The 15,724-nt window shown below is 40.8% G+C and overlaps 5 protein-coding genes across 7 annotated transcripts; 3 read left to right on the top strand and 2 right to left on the bottom strand.

Moving 5' to 3' along the window:
• Positions 1 to 112: 112 nt before the first annotated feature.
• LOC124208242 lies at positions 113 to 2,656 on the bottom strand. Of its 2 annotated transcripts, none has more exons than XM_046606010.1 (5): positions 2,419 to 2,656; positions 2,244 to 2,358; positions 2,108 to 2,181; positions 1,907 to 2,046; positions 113 to 1,833 (listed from the first exon to the last, which is right to left on the bottom strand). In XM_046606010.1, exons 1-5 carry the CDS (start codon positions 2,553 to 2,555, stop codon positions 392 to 394), a joined length of 1,908 nt encoding a protein of 635 aa, XP_046461966.1. In that variant the 5' UTR covers positions 2,556 to 2,656; the 3' UTR covers positions 113 to 391. The 2 variants fall into 2 exon arrangements, with proteins under 2 accessions (XP_046461966.1, XP_046461965.1); XM_046606009.1 differs by having other exon boundaries at positions 113 to 1,836; positions 2,419 to 2,655.
• Positions 2,657 to 2,859: 203 nt separating this feature from the next.
• Positions 2,860 to 4,554, top strand: LOC124208239 (tRNA selenocysteine 1-associated protein 1-like). Its single transcript, XM_046606007.1, has 5 exons — positions 2,860 to 3,136; positions 3,277 to 3,474; positions 3,541 to 3,691; positions 3,759 to 3,923; positions 3,986 to 4,554. Exons 1-5 carry the CDS (start codon positions 3,098 to 3,100, stop codon positions 4,441 to 4,443), a joined length of 1,011 nt encoding a protein of 336 aa, XP_046461963.1. The 5' UTR covers positions 2,860 to 3,097; the 3' UTR covers positions 4,444 to 4,554.
• A 181-nt stretch (positions 4,555 to 4,735) lies between these two features.
• Positions 4,736 to 6,476, top strand: LOC124208241 (chromatin target of PRMT1 protein-like). The gene is made up of 3 exons (XM_046606008.1): positions 4,736 to 4,947; positions 5,116 to 5,284; positions 5,347 to 6,476. The coding sequence occupies exons 1-3, from the start codon at positions 4,892 to 4,894 to the stop codon at positions 6,019 to 6,021; spliced, it is 900 nt and encodes a 299-aa protein (XP_046461964.1). The 5' UTR covers positions 4,736 to 4,891; the 3' UTR covers positions 6,022 to 6,476.
• On the bottom strand, positions 6,325 to 9,261 carry LOC124208238 (protein timeless-like). The gene is made up of 7 exons (XM_046606006.1): positions 9,025 to 9,261; positions 8,657 to 8,932; positions 8,400 to 8,570; positions 8,218 to 8,335; positions 7,332 to 8,125; positions 7,028 to 7,262; positions 6,325 to 6,958 (listed from the first exon to the last, which is right to left on the bottom strand). Exons 1-7 carry the CDS (start codon positions 9,079 to 9,081, stop codon positions 6,603 to 6,605), a joined length of 2,007 nt encoding a protein of 668 aa, XP_046461962.1. The 5' UTR covers positions 9,082 to 9,261; the 3' UTR covers positions 6,325 to 6,602.
• Positions 9,262 to 12,641: 3,380 nt separating this feature from the next.
• LOC124208237 lies at positions 12,642 to 14,223 on the top strand. Of its 2 annotated transcripts, none has more exons than XM_046606004.1 (2): positions 12,642 to 12,764; positions 12,877 to 14,223. In XM_046606004.1, the coding sequence occupies exons 1-2, from the start codon at positions 12,750 to 12,752 to the stop codon at positions 13,624 to 13,626; spliced, it is 765 nt and encodes a 254-aa protein (XP_046461960.1). In that variant the 5' UTR covers positions 12,642 to 12,749; the 3' UTR covers positions 13,627 to 14,223. The 2 variants fall into 2 exon arrangements, with proteins under 2 accessions (XP_046461960.1, XP_046461961.1); XM_046606005.1 differs by having other exon boundaries at positions 12,669 to 12,764; positions 12,880 to 14,223.
• Positions 14,224 to 15,724: the final 1,501 nt, after the last annotated feature.

Genomic DNA, 15,724 nt, shown 5'->3' with positions numbered 1-15,724 from the left:
AGTGTGTAACACCACATGGGTAATTTTTTTCCTATTGACGTGTTGACGTTTTATCAGGACTGTCCGCCATTAAGAGACACCGTGTTAACTCGTGACTCATGAAAGAAAGTTATAGAAATTGAACGAGTTTTATTGCTGGATTGGAAATAAACCGAATGTAAACCAAAATATAATTGGACCCATTGTTTCTCATCTTATACGAAAAGAAATATGGGATACGGAGAACGAAAAAATAAAACTGAACACAGAACCAAATAGGGGTGTGGCAGATTGACACTTCTGTTGCACAAAAATTGATATGGAATTATCAAAACAAAAAAAGATTGTCACTTCTGTTGGAATAGATGATTTCTCTATTTGAAAATAGATTAAGCCAGCGGTTGTGGGAAATCTAATCTCTCTTGGATTGGGCACAGTTGCAATAAACAATTGGCCAGCGCGCAGATGCTTCTTCTTGGTACCAGAGCTTCTCGTCCGGATGATTTTCTTTGATGTGGTTTTCAATAAGATCGGCCCAGCAAGGTGGAATTTGCAAACGAACCTGTTTCCAACTCGCCGTCTGTCGACGATCATCCAGTTGCGAAGGAGGAGTTGCTTCCGCAATTGGCTGTATCGGCAGGTCAACAGATTCAGCCCGCAGTTTCTTCTTAGACGAGGATAGAACTTCGTTATCTTTTGAAGAAGTGAGCTGCTGAAGTGGTGTCCTTTTAGAAGTGATCGACCTTCGACAGTCTGGCAGTGGTTCAGTTGAGTATATTAGAGGTAAAGGTATACCAGCTAATCGTGAGCTTCTTCTACGTTCTTCCTGTGATGGTCGACTTAGTGTTTTCTTGTTGGCAGAATGATTAGATGATTTCGATGATTCATCAAGTTTGGCATCCTGATAAATTACAGGAAATGATTCCGGGATAATAAATTCAATTTCCGCATGATCATCTGTTGTATATGTCGATTCGACAAAAATGACATCATTGTCCATATTAATGCTCGACTCAATCTCATCCATTAGCTCAACATCTGACAGACTTGCCTCGCATCCCATTAGGTTGCCTTCGATCGACTTCTTCAATTCAGTGTAACTTTCTCCATTATTTTCATTGACGGGCGATTTAGTTTTTTTATTTTCTGACGTGGAACTTTTCCTAGAAGATTTTCTAGATGAGGCAGGTGATGGGCCATCGGGCGAAGAAAATTTGGGAGTATCTTTTTCAGTATCAGGAGAAAGGTACAGGGCCAATGGACTCGATGAAAAATTTGCAGAGTTAGAAAGTGAATCAGTATCGACAAACAACTGTTTCCGTAAGTTACAGGAGCGAGCGGGGGATCTGGTCTCAACGACATTCCAAGATGAAAGCTGAGGTCGACGATGAGATCGTAGGGTTCGTATGACATCTCGACGCGCCTTTTTCTCGGTTGGAGTGATAAAGGGCGTAGGAAAGCGCTCTCGAAGAACTTTTTGAAATTCAATTAGCGGAGGAGTGCGTGACGGAGTTGGAAAATTGGCTGGATTTTCCACCTGATGCTTAACAGATAAGCAAACGTCAGTGGTTTCGGTTGTGGGAGGAGTCAATGAAAAAAAGGATCCGGAAGAAAAAGGAATGATCCCGCGTATGGCTGCCACTCCAACGCATGTCGGCTCTGATGACTTCATAGGTGTTTCTGGTATAACCGAGGGTTCATCATGAATTTCATCAGCTTCTTTTAGGTCCCCACCCTTCTTTGTAACATTTTCACTGCTGCATTCAACTTCTTCGATTTCATTTTGTTCTGGTGGATTCACATTTGTCACCAATTTCTCGTTATTGGAGCCTTCAGGTGTTTGGATGGCTGGTTCTTCTTATATATTTTGTTTTCGACAGAGAAATTAGGTCAAGATACTTTTGTTTGAATTTAACGAAGAGATTACCTGAAATTTCATCAGAAAGCAGACTGGTCAAGAATGCTGCTGTGCGATGGCATGGAGTGATGTGAAGAGTTGGGTGTATTGGCAAACTATTTAGAAATCTAACTAGTTTCAACTCATATTCCTTCTGACAGTCACCAAGTCTGCATTAAAATAACTTTGCTAAAAACTAGCTAATTATTTGTGATTATCAATCTATATTACCTCGATTGAACTACTACTAATTCAGCAAATTTATAAATCAATGGTGTTATTTTAACATCAAAATCAGGTAATGCCTATTAACAATTAGTGAAGTAAAACCTTGTAATATGTTTTATAAGAAATATAATATAAATACCTTATCTGAAGATGCATGTATTTCATTCAAGTTAAAAACAAACTCTTCGAGTAATTTCACAAATGTGTTGATATTTGGCAGGGATTCAACATTAGCAATTTCTTTTCTTATCAACCTGGTATGATACTTTTAGTCAAATCGTACAAGCAGTCAGATTCGCAAAAGATAAGAATACCTGACTGAAAGTGTAATCAATGATTCGAGTTGGTTGAGGAAATCTTTTTTTTCCAAAGTAGCCTTAATTAAATCGTTCAATGGCAAAAAGACTTGTTTAGACCAAGTTATTCCTTCACACAGAAATCTAAAACTCATGGCGGAACTATAATCTACGAAAATTAACGAAAACGAAATTGATTGACTCACTGAGTCGACTCGGCACGTTCACTTGTTCACTCGGCAGATCTTTTTTTTTTTTAACTTTTGAAACTTAAGCTTTGTTGCCAGTTTTCCTATGAGAGGCAGAGCTTTCTCGAAGATGGTCTTCTTGGCTCCTCCTCTTTAGCCCTCAAGGGAATTTTTGCCGGAAGTTTCAAAATTGAAAAGTGACGCCTCCGGCCTCTTGCGGTTTGCGGGTGATTTTTGGCACGATCAAATTTACTAGAAAATTATGCAGTTTTCCCAAGTACGTTAATGTTTAATAATATGACGCAAGATAGAAAAAAAACAATTTTTTTTATATGAACAAAGTTCATGAAATAATTATAACTTGGCCTTGGGCATTTTTGCGGCAGTTGGAAACATAATAATTTTTTAAATCTGGCATCACGCATCACAACTGTCATTCGTCGTTCTGCGTGCGATTTTTTCAGTGAATTTTCAATATTTGCTTTTTTTTTTACAATTAACAACTGAAAATGGCTTTAGAAAGGGCAAGCAGTTTATGGATTGGTGGGGTAAGTTTTTCTGGTCCTTTTTGGCCAAAATGTGTATCAAATGTAAACGTGTTCGGTGATCTGTATTCACTTTTTTGCCGGCTCAATGCAAGTCTCGTGTCGAATGGAATCCTCTAATGTGTTTACTGTTTATATTTTAGTTAGAACCTTACATGACAGAGGAATTTCTTATGCGATCTTTTGAATTAATGGGAGAAAAACCTGAAGCCATCAAAGTCATGAGAAATAAGCACACTGGATTACCTGCTGGTTTTGGATTTTGTCAGTTTCGAGATGAAAAGCAAGCAATGGAAGTTCTACACAAATTGAATGGCAAAATCATTCCATACAGTCAGCCGGTAGTGTATTAACTTTTAATTTACCATAATTTATATTAGTTATATTATCTGTTTTCCCACTTTTAGCCAAGCCGTTTCAAGTTAAATCACAGCACAAACACTAAAGGTTCTACAGCCGATCATGCACTGTGGGTGGGAGATTTGAGTGCTGATGTAGATGACTATGGCCTTTACAAATGTTTTTCTGCAAAATATAACTCAGTTCAATTGGCAAAGGGTAATTTGTAAAATTTCTGTAATGATTTTATTGGCAATTATCTGAACTTCTCGTATTTTATGTTTAGTGGTCAGAGGCAGCAATGGAGAAAGTCGCGGCTATGCGTTTGTTAATTTTTCTAATGAAAGTGATTACAAAGATGCGCTGACACATATGCAAGGTCACAGAGGACTCGGCAGCAACCCACTTAGAGTTTCATTGGCTATTCCTCGTAATTACAACATGATACCTGGTAAATGCACGCTTAAACTTTTCTTTGGAGTACATTTCATTTCATACTCTTTTAACTTTTAGGATCCTCATCCAGTACATCTTCTACTTCTACGTTAACTGCATCGATTGCTTCGTCAATTGTCCAGGCCGCAGCCAGCGGCCAGCCAGTTCAACCTCAAGCTGCTGCTGCAGCAGCTGGCTACGGACAGTACGTCGATCCAGCCTATTGGCAACAGTACGGTGGCTGGCAAGGATATGGTTACCAAGGCGGATACGGCTATGATGGTCAACAAGCTTATGCCGGATATGGCGTTGCTGGGCAAATGCCTGCTCAACCTGAAGAAGATGAGTTTGAGCTCATAGAACACAATACACCCGTCGATATTGAGAAACTGAACAGAGAACTTTTTGAGCGCAATCAGGATTTGTGGGATGCACTAGATGAAGCTCGCTGGACAACATTCAATCCAGAGAAAGCCGTTCCGGCAGTTAAAGCTGAGGAAAACGGAAGCAGTACTCCTACAGTAGTGGCCGCCTAATTTCTTTTTATAAAACACTATTGACCATCTCATACGATAAAAAAACAAAGATTCATTTCTGCTTGTCATCTGATTTTGTTTTACAGAATGAATACATTGATTTCAAATAAATACAGATTTCCAATTCTTTCACTTTCTGTATTATCTAGTATATTTAATTATTGACATGATTCTACACCCATAAAACATTTCCTCCACCCACATTTTTTAAAACATGCACTCTTACTCAATCGTAAATCACGACATACTTTCTTTTTTCCGCTAGGTGTCACTTTACTACCCAATAGCAGTCGAAAAAAGTTGAGCGTCATTAGTTCACAGCCGGGCAAACATCAGCAATTGTTTTCATTGACTTCACGAGAAACATTTCTAGATAGCTCGAAATTATCTGTTTTCGGCATTTTCTTGACCGTAATTGAACTTTGGTTCAGCAGTATTCTAGCACAAAATGGCTTCAGGAGGCAGAGTACCAAATAATTCAACTTCCTTATCCTTACATGAAAGGTATAAATCATTAGGCAATTTGGGTTTGTTATGTCGTATATGCGATTGAAATAGTTGTTTGCCGCAATTTTCCCCCTGTTAAACATTGAATTTCCTTGCTTTTATAAAGTATGTGTTGATTTTCTTCTCATTTGCTGATTTTTAACGCATGAAAATTTTTCGTTACAGATTCTCCAAATTACGAAGCTCAGCAGGGGGTCAGAAATTGGCTGGAAAACTGCAAGGGGCTAGAAATAATGCAGCTAATCTTCAAAAGGCATCAAGCAAGAATAGCAGACTAGCTCAACAGATGGAAAGACGAAATGCATCAGTCAGTGCTGCTTTGAAACTGAAAAAGGTGCAATTCCTCGTTTTTAATTCATAACCAGATATACTTACATCATTTATACTGTTATTCAGAAAAGCATCAAACAACGCCTTGGAGCCACAGTAAACACCAGTACTCGATTTCGCGGAACGGCCACCCAAACTCAAAGGAGACTCACAACCAATCGTGGAGCTGGTCGCGGGAGTCAGTCGCGAGGATCTCTGCGAGGAAGTCGAACGCAAGGGCAAACGGTCACCCCAACAAAGATAATTCGAGGCCGGGGCGGACTGAAGCCCATTGTCAGCCAAACAATCGTTCGTGGCGGTGGACAAGGAAACAAGAGAAGCACTCGCGGAAGAATCATTTCTCCATCGAAAAAGCCAGCCCCCGTTGCTGCCACAACCAATCGTTCGCCGACCAAACCTTCGCGTGCTAGAGGCAGCGTGAGAGGAAGACGAGGTGGTCGAGGGCAGATGACATCTTCATTGATTACCGGGCAAGCTGAAAGTCGTATCCAGCGTGGAAGAGGAAGAGGACGAGGCCAACGTGGTGGTAAGGGACCCAGTCGTGGAGGAAGCAGCTTGCCGACATCTCCGCGCGGTCAGACATCCGGACGTGGTCGAGGGCGTGGTCGAGGTGGCTCTACCAAGGTCAGCAAAGAAGATTTGGACAAGCAATTGGATCAGTACATGCAAAAGACTCGTAGCGCTCTAGACAATGATATTGAATCCTACATGTCTAAAATTGGGGACGTTGAAATGAATTAAATATGCAATAATCTTTCTCCAGTCGTTACCTCACCTGTGCTGCTCCCCAACTTCAAACGAAAGAACCTTCTTACTAATAACTCCCCTTCGCCAAGTCTTGATTGACTATTAACAATGTTTTAGTCCTTAAAGTTAAAAGTGAATCCAATTCAGAATTTGTCTTTGAGAAAATGGTTGGACTGTTGTGAAGAGTCTAGACAGAAAAAAGAGATTTTGGACAACCTTGTCTTGATTTCATTCTAGCACTTGATTAAATGGTTCTTGTACTTTCCCCCAGTTTTTGGAGTCCCTTTTTGCCGTGTGTTTCTTGCTTTTCCCTCCTGTTACGGCGCACTTAGCACATGTATCTTTTTATAATTCATTCATATTTCATCCGAGGACTTGAGTGTGAAAAGGTGTGCCTGTGAAACGAGAAAGAGAAACTCATCCCAAAAAATACAAATGATTAACCTCAACACTAATTTGATTTTTGTTCCTTCATTTAATCGTCGCTGATCATAGACAAAATTACAACAAATTACTCTAATGATTGGCCAGCAGTAATCAAGCGGGACCGATCGAAGCTAAATTAAATGGATAAGCTACAATTTTCCTACACAACTCAAGTCGAAATCAACTTGCTGATGGGCAACGGAACCCAACGAAAGAGCAACATTGTACAGAGTGTCTGGTGACCATTCGAGTGGGATCCTTGGATAGGTGCCAGCGTTAGGAAGCGAAGGGAAAAGACCCAGTTGACGCAGAAAAAAGCGAAAGGGTTTCGAACTCAATGCGGAGGCTTCCGCTTCCGTCCAAGGGACTATCGGGCATGGCGTATTCAATTTCAAGCTCAAACAGGTAATTGGATGACGGAATTCGTGGTCGGAGTAAATGCCCAAACGTGCTGCACAGGCCGTCAATAAAGACGACTGAATCCAATCGAGTTGTTTCTGAAATCCTATATTTATCGATACATTAGATATAGCTTAAACAAGATGGGGTGTTATAAAAAAATAATAAGACTTACCATCGCCTTTGAGTAGAATAAGTAGCGACTCAAAATCGGTTCGGAGATTTTCAAACTCGTCATCGTCGTTGTTAAAAGTTTGGCTAGTGAGACTTTCAAATTCCATCGAACGCCAATCGTCTTGATTGGAAAATTCACTAGTCTCTCGGTCAGGTGATGTGTTGCCAATTTTGCCACGGCTCAGATTAAATATGTGTACAGCATATGCAATTAGATCGTGCCAATCGTCAGAAATCTAAATAGCAGCAGCAACCAAACGTTATCCATTAAATGAGTGAAACACGGAATTGTTGACTGAACCTACTTGGAATGCCTCCTGCCAGATTGAGGCAAAATGACGCATAATATTTGGCTGGCAAACGAGAGCGATTTCACTTAGATCGCAACCCACATGATGCAACATGGTGAAAATGCAATCGTTCAAAAATGGCCCGTTCGTCCTGAAGCCTTCGAGAGCCGTTCCGTATCGGGCCATTATTGTTTTTGTGCAGAATTGATTCAAATGCTGATGCAGATTAAAATCCCTGGCTCCCCCTGGCTCCTGGTGAGGGACCCGCTCGAGTATCAGCAACAACAGATGGTTGGCTGTGATGACGTCGCAAAGATAGCGCCGACTCTGAATGTCCGGATTGAATTGTAAAAGTTGGAGCAGAAATAATTGTCGAATGTCCCGGGCCGCCGGAAGATAATGACACAGCTGCTTGCAAACTCGCTCCTGCAACTCCCGCCGAAGTCCATGTTTTTCAAAATTGTTGGAAGGACGAGTGTGTTCCTCCAAAATTCGTAAATACTCAAGGATGGCCTTCACGCTTCGATGCAATCGCCTTTCGATTCGATTCGATTTCAGATCGACTGGGGGCAGTCGCAACGAGTTCATTTCGAATTCTTCCGTTTGGCGCACACTCTCCCACGTTAGGTAACAGAGAATGTCAATCGTGAAAATGTCTTTGAAAAGATTCAAATTCATTTTCAACTGAGAAACGAAGGGCAAAAAGTAGGAAATGAACCAAACGAAATCCGATTTGTCATTCTGATTGACATTATTCTCCTTCTGGAGAAGCAATTGCTCGTGGAGCTGAGACACCAGAATGTTGTAACCTATAAACGAAAACGATTGAGGTTAGACAACGAAATAAGAAAGTCTTTTGACGCGACACTATTTGACTATTGAGTTGTATATCTAGTGTTACCTCGCAGTAGGAAATTGAGAGTGAATTGTGTTAATAGTTTTGACATTTCTTTTTCGGTTGGCTCAGGCTGGAAAAAATCTGTGACGTCATCCGACATTCGACGTCGATTAGCTGGTTTCTGATTAAAACAAATTTTAAATGACAATAATGGAGAAATATCGAAAAGCTGAACCGGTTTTTACCAGATGAGCATTTGCAGAATTCTCAAGTGATCGCGACAAAATAGGGCGGTCACTATCACCTGACGCCGTCACGCTCACGCCTATACCAAAAAAGTTCGGCACTCCATTTTGGTCATTCCGCTCTTTGTAGAATAGCGCAATGAGCTCAGCTATCGTTGTTATCCATTTTGCCTGTGCATAGTTCGGGAAAAGAGTTAAACTGTAGTTAAATTATTAAATTGCGGGTTGAATCTTTTGCGCATTATTAAGGGACGTACTTTTTCCGCGTGAGCCAGCAAATTGATCAGGAGACGATCGATTCCCAGTGTAAACAAATTCCACAAAAGGCAATTTTTCGGCAAATGAGAGCCGATATCGCTGCGATGATACGTGAAATTCCCAACGAAACTATTGGGACGAACAATGTTGGATACTGTCACAATAGACTCACCGGATATTTCGTTGTTGGTAAATCCTTCGGAAATGCACAAGTTGTTGCGAAAGTGTACGAGGGAATCGCTGATATACCTGCACTCTTCATTCGACAATGACTCCTGCGGGAAAATAAAAAATTCCAAATTTAAAAATAATAGAATTTCGAGTTTGTTTTGGTTTTGTATTTTAGAAAACAAAGCGAAGGTTATACGTTCTCTAAAAGACGTTGAAGGTCGTTGAAAACAGGTTGGAGTTTCATTCGGTCCATTGAAAATTAGAGATAGATAAAAGCCGAAATGACGTCCTGCTCGTGTGTCCAGTTTAATCAAATCGGATCTTGCTGGCGACTCGAAACGGCTGGCTTAATACGTTGAGAACTGTTTAGAGTATTGGGGAGGGTCTTGCATATGGCCGGGTTCTTGCTGAACTGAAGTCCAGTTCGGAAAGACCACAGGAGTACATCTAAATTGCATCGGCTTTTATACGAAGGTTTTTTGTTTGTTTGTTTGTTTTATTCAAATTCCATTTTGTTCCAGGAAAGGGAGGGGGTGTTACAGTTTACAACAATTTAAAGACGGAAAAGGCGGTGCTTGCGCACAAACAAATCGAAAAATAGATTTTTTTAGCAAAACGTTTGTGCACATTTGGCTAAATTTGTAGCCTATACCAATATTATGGCTTTGCCGAACATTTCGTTTTGAAATTTGTATATAATAAAAATGCTATGCTTATCGCAAGTTGAGTTGAGCTTACGTATAAGTTAGAAACGCATATGAAATTGCAAGCCTATAATTACTTATGGTGTCTAAAAAGGTATAAAATAAATTGTTTGTACTATTTGATGCGCGAACCGCGCACGGTATTTGTAGTGAAACAAAAGTTACAGAGAGAATTTTAACCAACATTTTTTTATGTGATCTTATCGTCAAGGTGAAAGGGAATTGGCAATGAGATATCGCAAATTTATCAGTAATTTCAGTTCTCGAAAGTATCAATTTGAAACTTTTTTTCAAAATGTCATTTACATTTTGCTCGCCATTTCTGGACGATTTGTTTCCTGAGGACACACTACACGAATCTCTACTTCCACATGCTAATTCAATGTCCTTGAGATTTTTGTTTCAACCTTACCCGTTCCGGGTAAGAGTGGCAGAATCGTGACAGAATCGTGACATTCGAAGAACGCAAATTTTAGCAGACATTTCATACGACACTGTTTGTTTTTAATAAAAGACTGGTGAATTATGGTATTAGTTACCCGACCTAAATATATCAATAACAACGTACTTGAATTTAAAAAAATTAGGCTACTAAATTGTGTGCCATATGTAAGAGAGAGATCGCCAACTATTATTGTAGATAACATTTCACGACGCAATTCTGTTTTATTTTTCACGCAAGATGCGCTACCGATTTTTGGTTCATCCCGCTCTTGCTTTCGAATTGGAAAATACTGTGATAATGGAGATGGACGTGAAGTGCGCAAATCACTGTCATCGTGAGTTGCAAAACACACCGGACTTCAGCGCTTAAATATGACAAGAGTCACGAGGATTTAGTTCTGTAATGTAGACTAAATTTAATATCCTGACTGACAGTTGCCAGTCATCAAGCAAATCTGAAACTCAACTTTCCTTATACTGTTGGAGCTTTCGCTGGCGTGAAATTCTCACGTTTTATTTATGCGGAAATGGAAGCTATTTAATATGCTTCATTCCTCTTTGTATTGGCGTGTTGCAATTATCTCAGCCTCATCAGGTAGGATCGGATAGGATATGTGCCAACTGCGTATATTTATTTATAGCTAACAAGAAGCGAAGGCTAGAAGCAGTTTGAGTTCGTCAGTCGACTTATTGACGATCTCTCCCACGTCTATACCTAAACAACTCGCCCATAGCACTATGCCATAATAACCACAAGCTTGTACCTGTTTTAAAAAATGAATGATATTTGGCAATGGCCACAGCACGTATATAATCTACGCCAACTTGCAAAAGCTATTGGCAGAAAATATATCAGAAAATTTAATTAACAATGCTCACCCAGCAGTGCTCAGCGCGCTCAGAGTAAATTCCAGCTGTTAAAAAAAAGGGGGTGGGGCCGGGCCCATACACAAAAGAAGAGAAAGCCAAATGAAGAAAAATGAAGATGACTGATTGGCGTGACGGCTCCGTGATGATCAAGCGAAATTCAATAGCTGCAATCAGTTATCACCACATTCCTTCATTTCTTATCGAGGTCACATTTTCGCAAAATGACAATCAAGTTTATTATGTCCCTCGTTATTTAATCTATCCAGCATTTAGCATTGGACGTATATAGTTGAATGGTTGAAGGTGAACCACATGAAATGGCACAATTAGACACGTGTAGTCCGTCACGTCGCCCCGATTCCACACGATTATTCCCAAAACTTTCAACTTTTCTTTGGAATCAAACCAGTTATTATCAAATAGAGATTTACGTTTAATACACAAAGAGAGAGATATATATCATATTCACGCTCGGTGCTTATATAGACAGTCTGAGATGAATTGCGGCAAAGAAAGTCAGAAATATATAATCAAACGAAAAAGCCTCAACCCTTGCGCAAATGCCGCGCGCGCGCGGATCAAAGGAATCAGTTGGGCGTACGTGAAGCCTCGAGGAAGCCCAGCGTCCGGACATGCCTATATATAGAACTAGTATATCGGGACCGTATATATAGCTTATAAACAACGTGCATTTGATTTCTTATACCTACCGGGGTGAACAATTTTTTCGTGGTTTATTTAATGGACTAATATGAAATGTTTTCTTCTTTTCCAAACCACTTTGAGATGAATAATATGTATAATACAAAATGTATTTTGGGAAACACTATATAAATATACAGGAATCATCAAAAGCTTAGATCGAGATCAGTTAGTGTGTTTTACTATTATTTAGCTTGTTTTCAATTTAGTTATGAAAGATTTAAAAAGGAAAACATTGCAATCAGTAGCTAGATCATAATTTTCCATAATTAAAAGGACTTCCGCATTCTATAGCTATATAAGTTTTTAATTGCATAATAATATTAATAGGTGATAATGAGTAATCTCTTTCGTTTTGGCCGGCTGGTGTCGTTTTGAATCTGGAATTTGATTTCCAGTCAGTATTCCTGTCAACAATGACATGAAATAAAATTACGTTGCGATTTTATTTTCGATTTTGTAATCAAATTGCCGCGCTTGTTTAGGCTTTCTCTTCTTAATTCACGCATGGATAATAAGAAAAGATTGTTGGCTTTCACTCATCGCCTCATACCGCCGAGTCTGAAAGTCCTATAAATCAGGTATATAATCACAGCAGCAGCATCAGGTGTCTTTTGAGGCATCACTTTTGGACTTTGGCGCCAGCAGCATCAGATATACAAAAAAAAAAGTGCTCCACTTTTCATCAATTATAGAATTCACTTTTACTATTTTTATCCGCATCATTCGACTTGAACTTTTTATCGGGCGTTTTCTCTTATAACTGAAATCAAATGGAGAAATCAACATCGTCCGCTGCTGCTGGCTAGAAATTGCTTTCGCCTATTGCCGCATATATACATATCGTTTCTCCACGCAGCAGCTGGAGGCTGACGGATGATGATGGAACTTGAATCACTCGCCCTAGTTTTCCCTTAATTCTTTCAATGTGCTTCGTATTATATACGATGATCTTTAGTCGTCATGGCACCGCCGTCAGCTATATTATGTATCTACACATCTCGGAGATGCTTTTTAGGAGAGGTGCTGCGCTTCCAGAAGCTATTATATAGACAGACGAGCGGAGAAATAAGAAAAGAACCTGTTTCAATACACAATCCACAGCGGCCGGACGCGGTATATAAGCGGGCTGGCAGCTCATCCGTTAGTCACATTCAAAGTTACACAACATCATCTCCCAGTGCATACTCTTATTTTCACCATGGGTTATCCTAATGTGAGTAAAAAAAATAGTTTTACCGGTTATTAAACAAATCATGGGAATAATTCTGTTCATTAATTTTTTAAAATTGAAATTTGATTGAATTTTGGTTTAATATATCATGCAGCAGATGAGCAACTGTATTGCGTTGTCAGTTTTGGTTCTGGTATTGCTTCAAATGACCGTCGCCATCAGTGCTGGATCCATCCGCACTCGCATCACGGCCGAAATCGGCGCTGGTAGAGGAGTGATGCCGAAGCTCAGCCGGAACTTCCAGCGGATCTCTCGCAACACGGTGGCGGCCCAGAAACCGGAATCGCAGCCGGAAAGTCGGGCGGAGCATCAATCGGATGTCACGGTGGTGACTATCACGGCCTCGACCATGTCGACCAATGAAGAAATGCCCGAAATGAAACCCGCGGACATGGTCGTCATCGACGCCGAGTCACCAGCATCACCACCGACCACCGTTTCTTCTTCCGGCAATGGGATGACCGCCGAAATGACGACCGATGCGGCCCTGATGCCCATGTGGGATTCCACCAAGATCGAAACTCCGAAAATGACGAAGGCGGACGACTCGTCGGCTTCCGACGAAGATGAACCGGCCCGTCAACCGGAACTGATCCCTTCGTTCGTCGACCGCAAGAAGGAAGCCGAGCGTTTGCGCAAAGTCGTTTCCGCCTTCCATTTGAACCGCGTTCTGGGCACGACCGCGCCCACTCCCGGACTCTTCGGCGGTTTCCCCATCACGGCCGCACCGTCGACCAGGCAGAGGGCCCTGGGATTCCCGCTGCTCATCACCAACACCCTCGACAATTTCCACCATCAACTCGACTGGTCCCGATTCGGTTCCTTCTCGGCCGAGCTGGAATAATATAATTGCACAACATATCAATCGAAATTGAAATTTCTTTTGATTTGATGTTGTTCGTTTAATAATGTGATTCGACTTTGATGGCACTTCAATAACTTCTTCGTTTTCCCTTTAATCTTTTCTTTTTGTGTTTAGTTATTATTTAGGTACTCCACATTTTCTTTCCCCCCCTCGATAGTCGATAAACAGGTGGCATTCAATGCGTTGCGAGGGTGTGGTCTTCCGTTCCTAGATGGACTCGGCGAACTGGTTCGTTCGTTTCGTTTTGATTTTCGGTTCAGAGATCTCCAAGGACGTTAGTAATATAGACTTTTTTGAGTATGGAAACAACAACTACACAATCGCCAATTCGATGTACTTGTAACCCAAATGAATCGATGTTGCCGTAAATGGGAGAAAAAACTCCTCCCCGCCATGAAATCCCGAATTTATCACGAATTTTATTGTTTGTTTGTTTTTTTTTATTTCTTTCTATTATTTTTGTTTCATTTTAAGAACGAGGACTTGCTGGTGAGCCTGACGTGAAATGAAAAAGAGAAATGTAATCAATATAAAACTGTAAAGAAAATAATAATAAAACGGGACCAACTGCTTAAATGTAATATTCCAATTTAATAGATTCTTCTGGTTAATTATATCAACTGGTATAGCGCTTGGCGTCGAAAGTTGCGAGACTATGTATTTTAGAAATAAGTTGCCATCAGCATCACAGACTTCTCTTTGCTGATGCATTTCTTTTTTAAAAATAAAATAAACGAGAGATGGAAAAAAAGAAAAGGAGAGATCATCTAACGTCAACATCAATTGTGCGAATGTTTCTCTTTTTCTTATATATATTTCTTTTTGTGGCCTTTTATTTTTGAGCTGCTGCTGGGCGTCGGTTTTATTTTGCCAAGGCGATTGCTGTTGTTGACTTTTATACGTCGCGCCCGTTCTTCGCTCGCCAGCAGCGACTTCATTTCCGTTTGACGATGGTAGATGGCATCCGGTCGATCGGGAAATGTTTTGATGGCCTCTCTTTCTATGCTGCTGACGGCGTGAATGTTTGTATATGTAATATACTCGAAACGTTCAGTGATGGGCTGGTGGGATGGCTTTAGTGTGTAGATATTTTCCTGTTGTTGTTGTTGCCGTTTCGTCTTATTTTTTTTTCTTTCTTTCCCGGAACGATCGAACCCATACAACTGGATGATTGCGTCGGTTTGCTGATGTATTATAAGAGAGCTCAACAGTTTATCGACGTCATCATCAACATGATGATGAGGAGATCGGGTGATGCGGGAGAGAGGAACACCACCACCCGCATGTGCACGTCGTGAATCATCAAAGAGAAAAAGAGGGAGGGCCGGCCCGGCTCTCAACAGCAGCGTGCAGCATATAATAAAAGTTAACGGCCCGAAATGAATGAGAGTGCCGACGGGAGCAGCACAACACACAGGGAGTATAATATAGAAAGGAGGGAGGATACATAGAGAGTGGAGGGGGTGGTTTGAAAAAAAAATAAAAACCAAAAAGAGCAAAGCAGCTCCTATAAAGATATCGTGAAATATTCAAAATGGCGAACCCCGAACGCTGATGGGCGTCGATGAAGAGGAAAAACAACCAAATCATACTCTCTCTCTACTATACTATATTATACTGCTGCCGCAGAGATGAGAGAAGGTTTTTCTTTTGTTTGACGCCAAATCTATAATAGGCCTACTGGCGATGCACTCGGATCTCCCACAGCAGCACAGCAGCATCTGATGCTCCTGCGATGCCGGCCCGCTAGCTCCTCAGCGTGCTACTGGGGTTCATCGACTCACACAGCTCGTCATGCGTGGGCGTTCGATGGTGGTGTGTGTGTACATCCACAGACGGGCAGCATCAACTGTGCTGAATCTTCTTATGTGCCTGTTTTGCTGATTGACAAACTGAGCCGATTATCAATAAATGAATAGGCTTTTAAGCATACACACACTTGGTGTTTCCTTGTATGCTGTGTATAGTAGCCTATATAGGACTAAGCTTTTGCTCACACACACACACACATCATGTGTGTGTATAGGCATCGCCATGGAAACGTGCTCTTTATATTTATTTCCGTTTCTATATAACA

This window comes from Daphnia pulex, chromosome 11 (genome assembly GCF_021134715.1).
Source record: "Daphnia pulex isolate KAP4 chromosome 11, ASM2113471v1".
Lineage (NCBI taxonomy): Eukaryota > Metazoa > Arthropoda > Branchiopoda > Diplostraca > Daphniidae > Daphnia > Daphnia pulex.
This window is presented reverse-complemented; position numbering and strand designations above follow the sequence as displayed.

Bases quoted from the DNA above. Each gene is read 5' to 3' on its own strand.
- LOC124208242 (XM_046606009.1), bottom strand. From the start codon at position 2,555: ATGAGTTTTAGATTTCTGTGTGAAGGAATAACTTGGTCTAAACAAGTC. The intron at 2,359-2,418 runs GTATTCTTATCT...GTATCATACCAG, and splicing joins TTGATTACACTTTCAGTCAG to GTTGATAAGAAAAGAAATTG. The intron at 1,837-1,906 runs GTAATCTCTTCG...AAAATATATAAG, and splicing joins GCTTTCTGATGAAATTTCAG to AAGAACCAGCCATCCAAACA.
- LOC124208239 (XM_046606007.1), top strand. From the start codon at position 3,098: ATGGCTTTAGAAAGGGCAAGCAGTTTATGGATTGGTGGG. The intron at 3,137-3,276 runs GTAAGTTTTTCT...TTTATATTTTAG, and splicing joins GCAGTTTATGGATTGGTGGG to TTAGAACCTTACATGACAGA. The intron at 3,924-3,985 runs GTAAATGCACGC...TTTAACTTTTAG, and splicing joins TAATTACAACATGATACCTG to GATCCTCATCCAGTACATCT.
- LOC124208241 (XM_046606008.1), top strand. From the start codon at position 4,892: ATGGCTTCAGGAGGCAGAGTACCAAATAATTCAACTTCCTTATCCTTA. The intron at 4,948-5,115 runs GTATAAATCATT...TTTTCGTTACAG, and splicing joins TCCTTATCCTTACATGAAAG to ATTCTCCAAATTACGAAGCT. The intron at 5,285-5,346 runs GTGCAATTCCTC...ACTGTTATTCAG, and splicing joins CTGCTTTGAAACTGAAAAAG to AAAAGCATCAAACAACGCCT.
- LOC124208238 (XM_046606006.1), bottom strand. From the start codon at position 9,081: ATGGACCGAATGAAACTCCAACCTGTTTTCAACGACCTTCAACGTCTT. The intron at 8,571-8,656 runs GTACGTCCCTTA...AACTATGCACAG, and splicing joins TGCTGGCTCACGCGGAAAAA to GCAAAATGGATAACAACGAT. The intron at 8,126-8,217 runs GTAACACTAGAT...TTTCGTTTATAG, and splicing joins TCTCAATTTCCTACTGCGAG to GTTACAACATTCTGGTGTCT.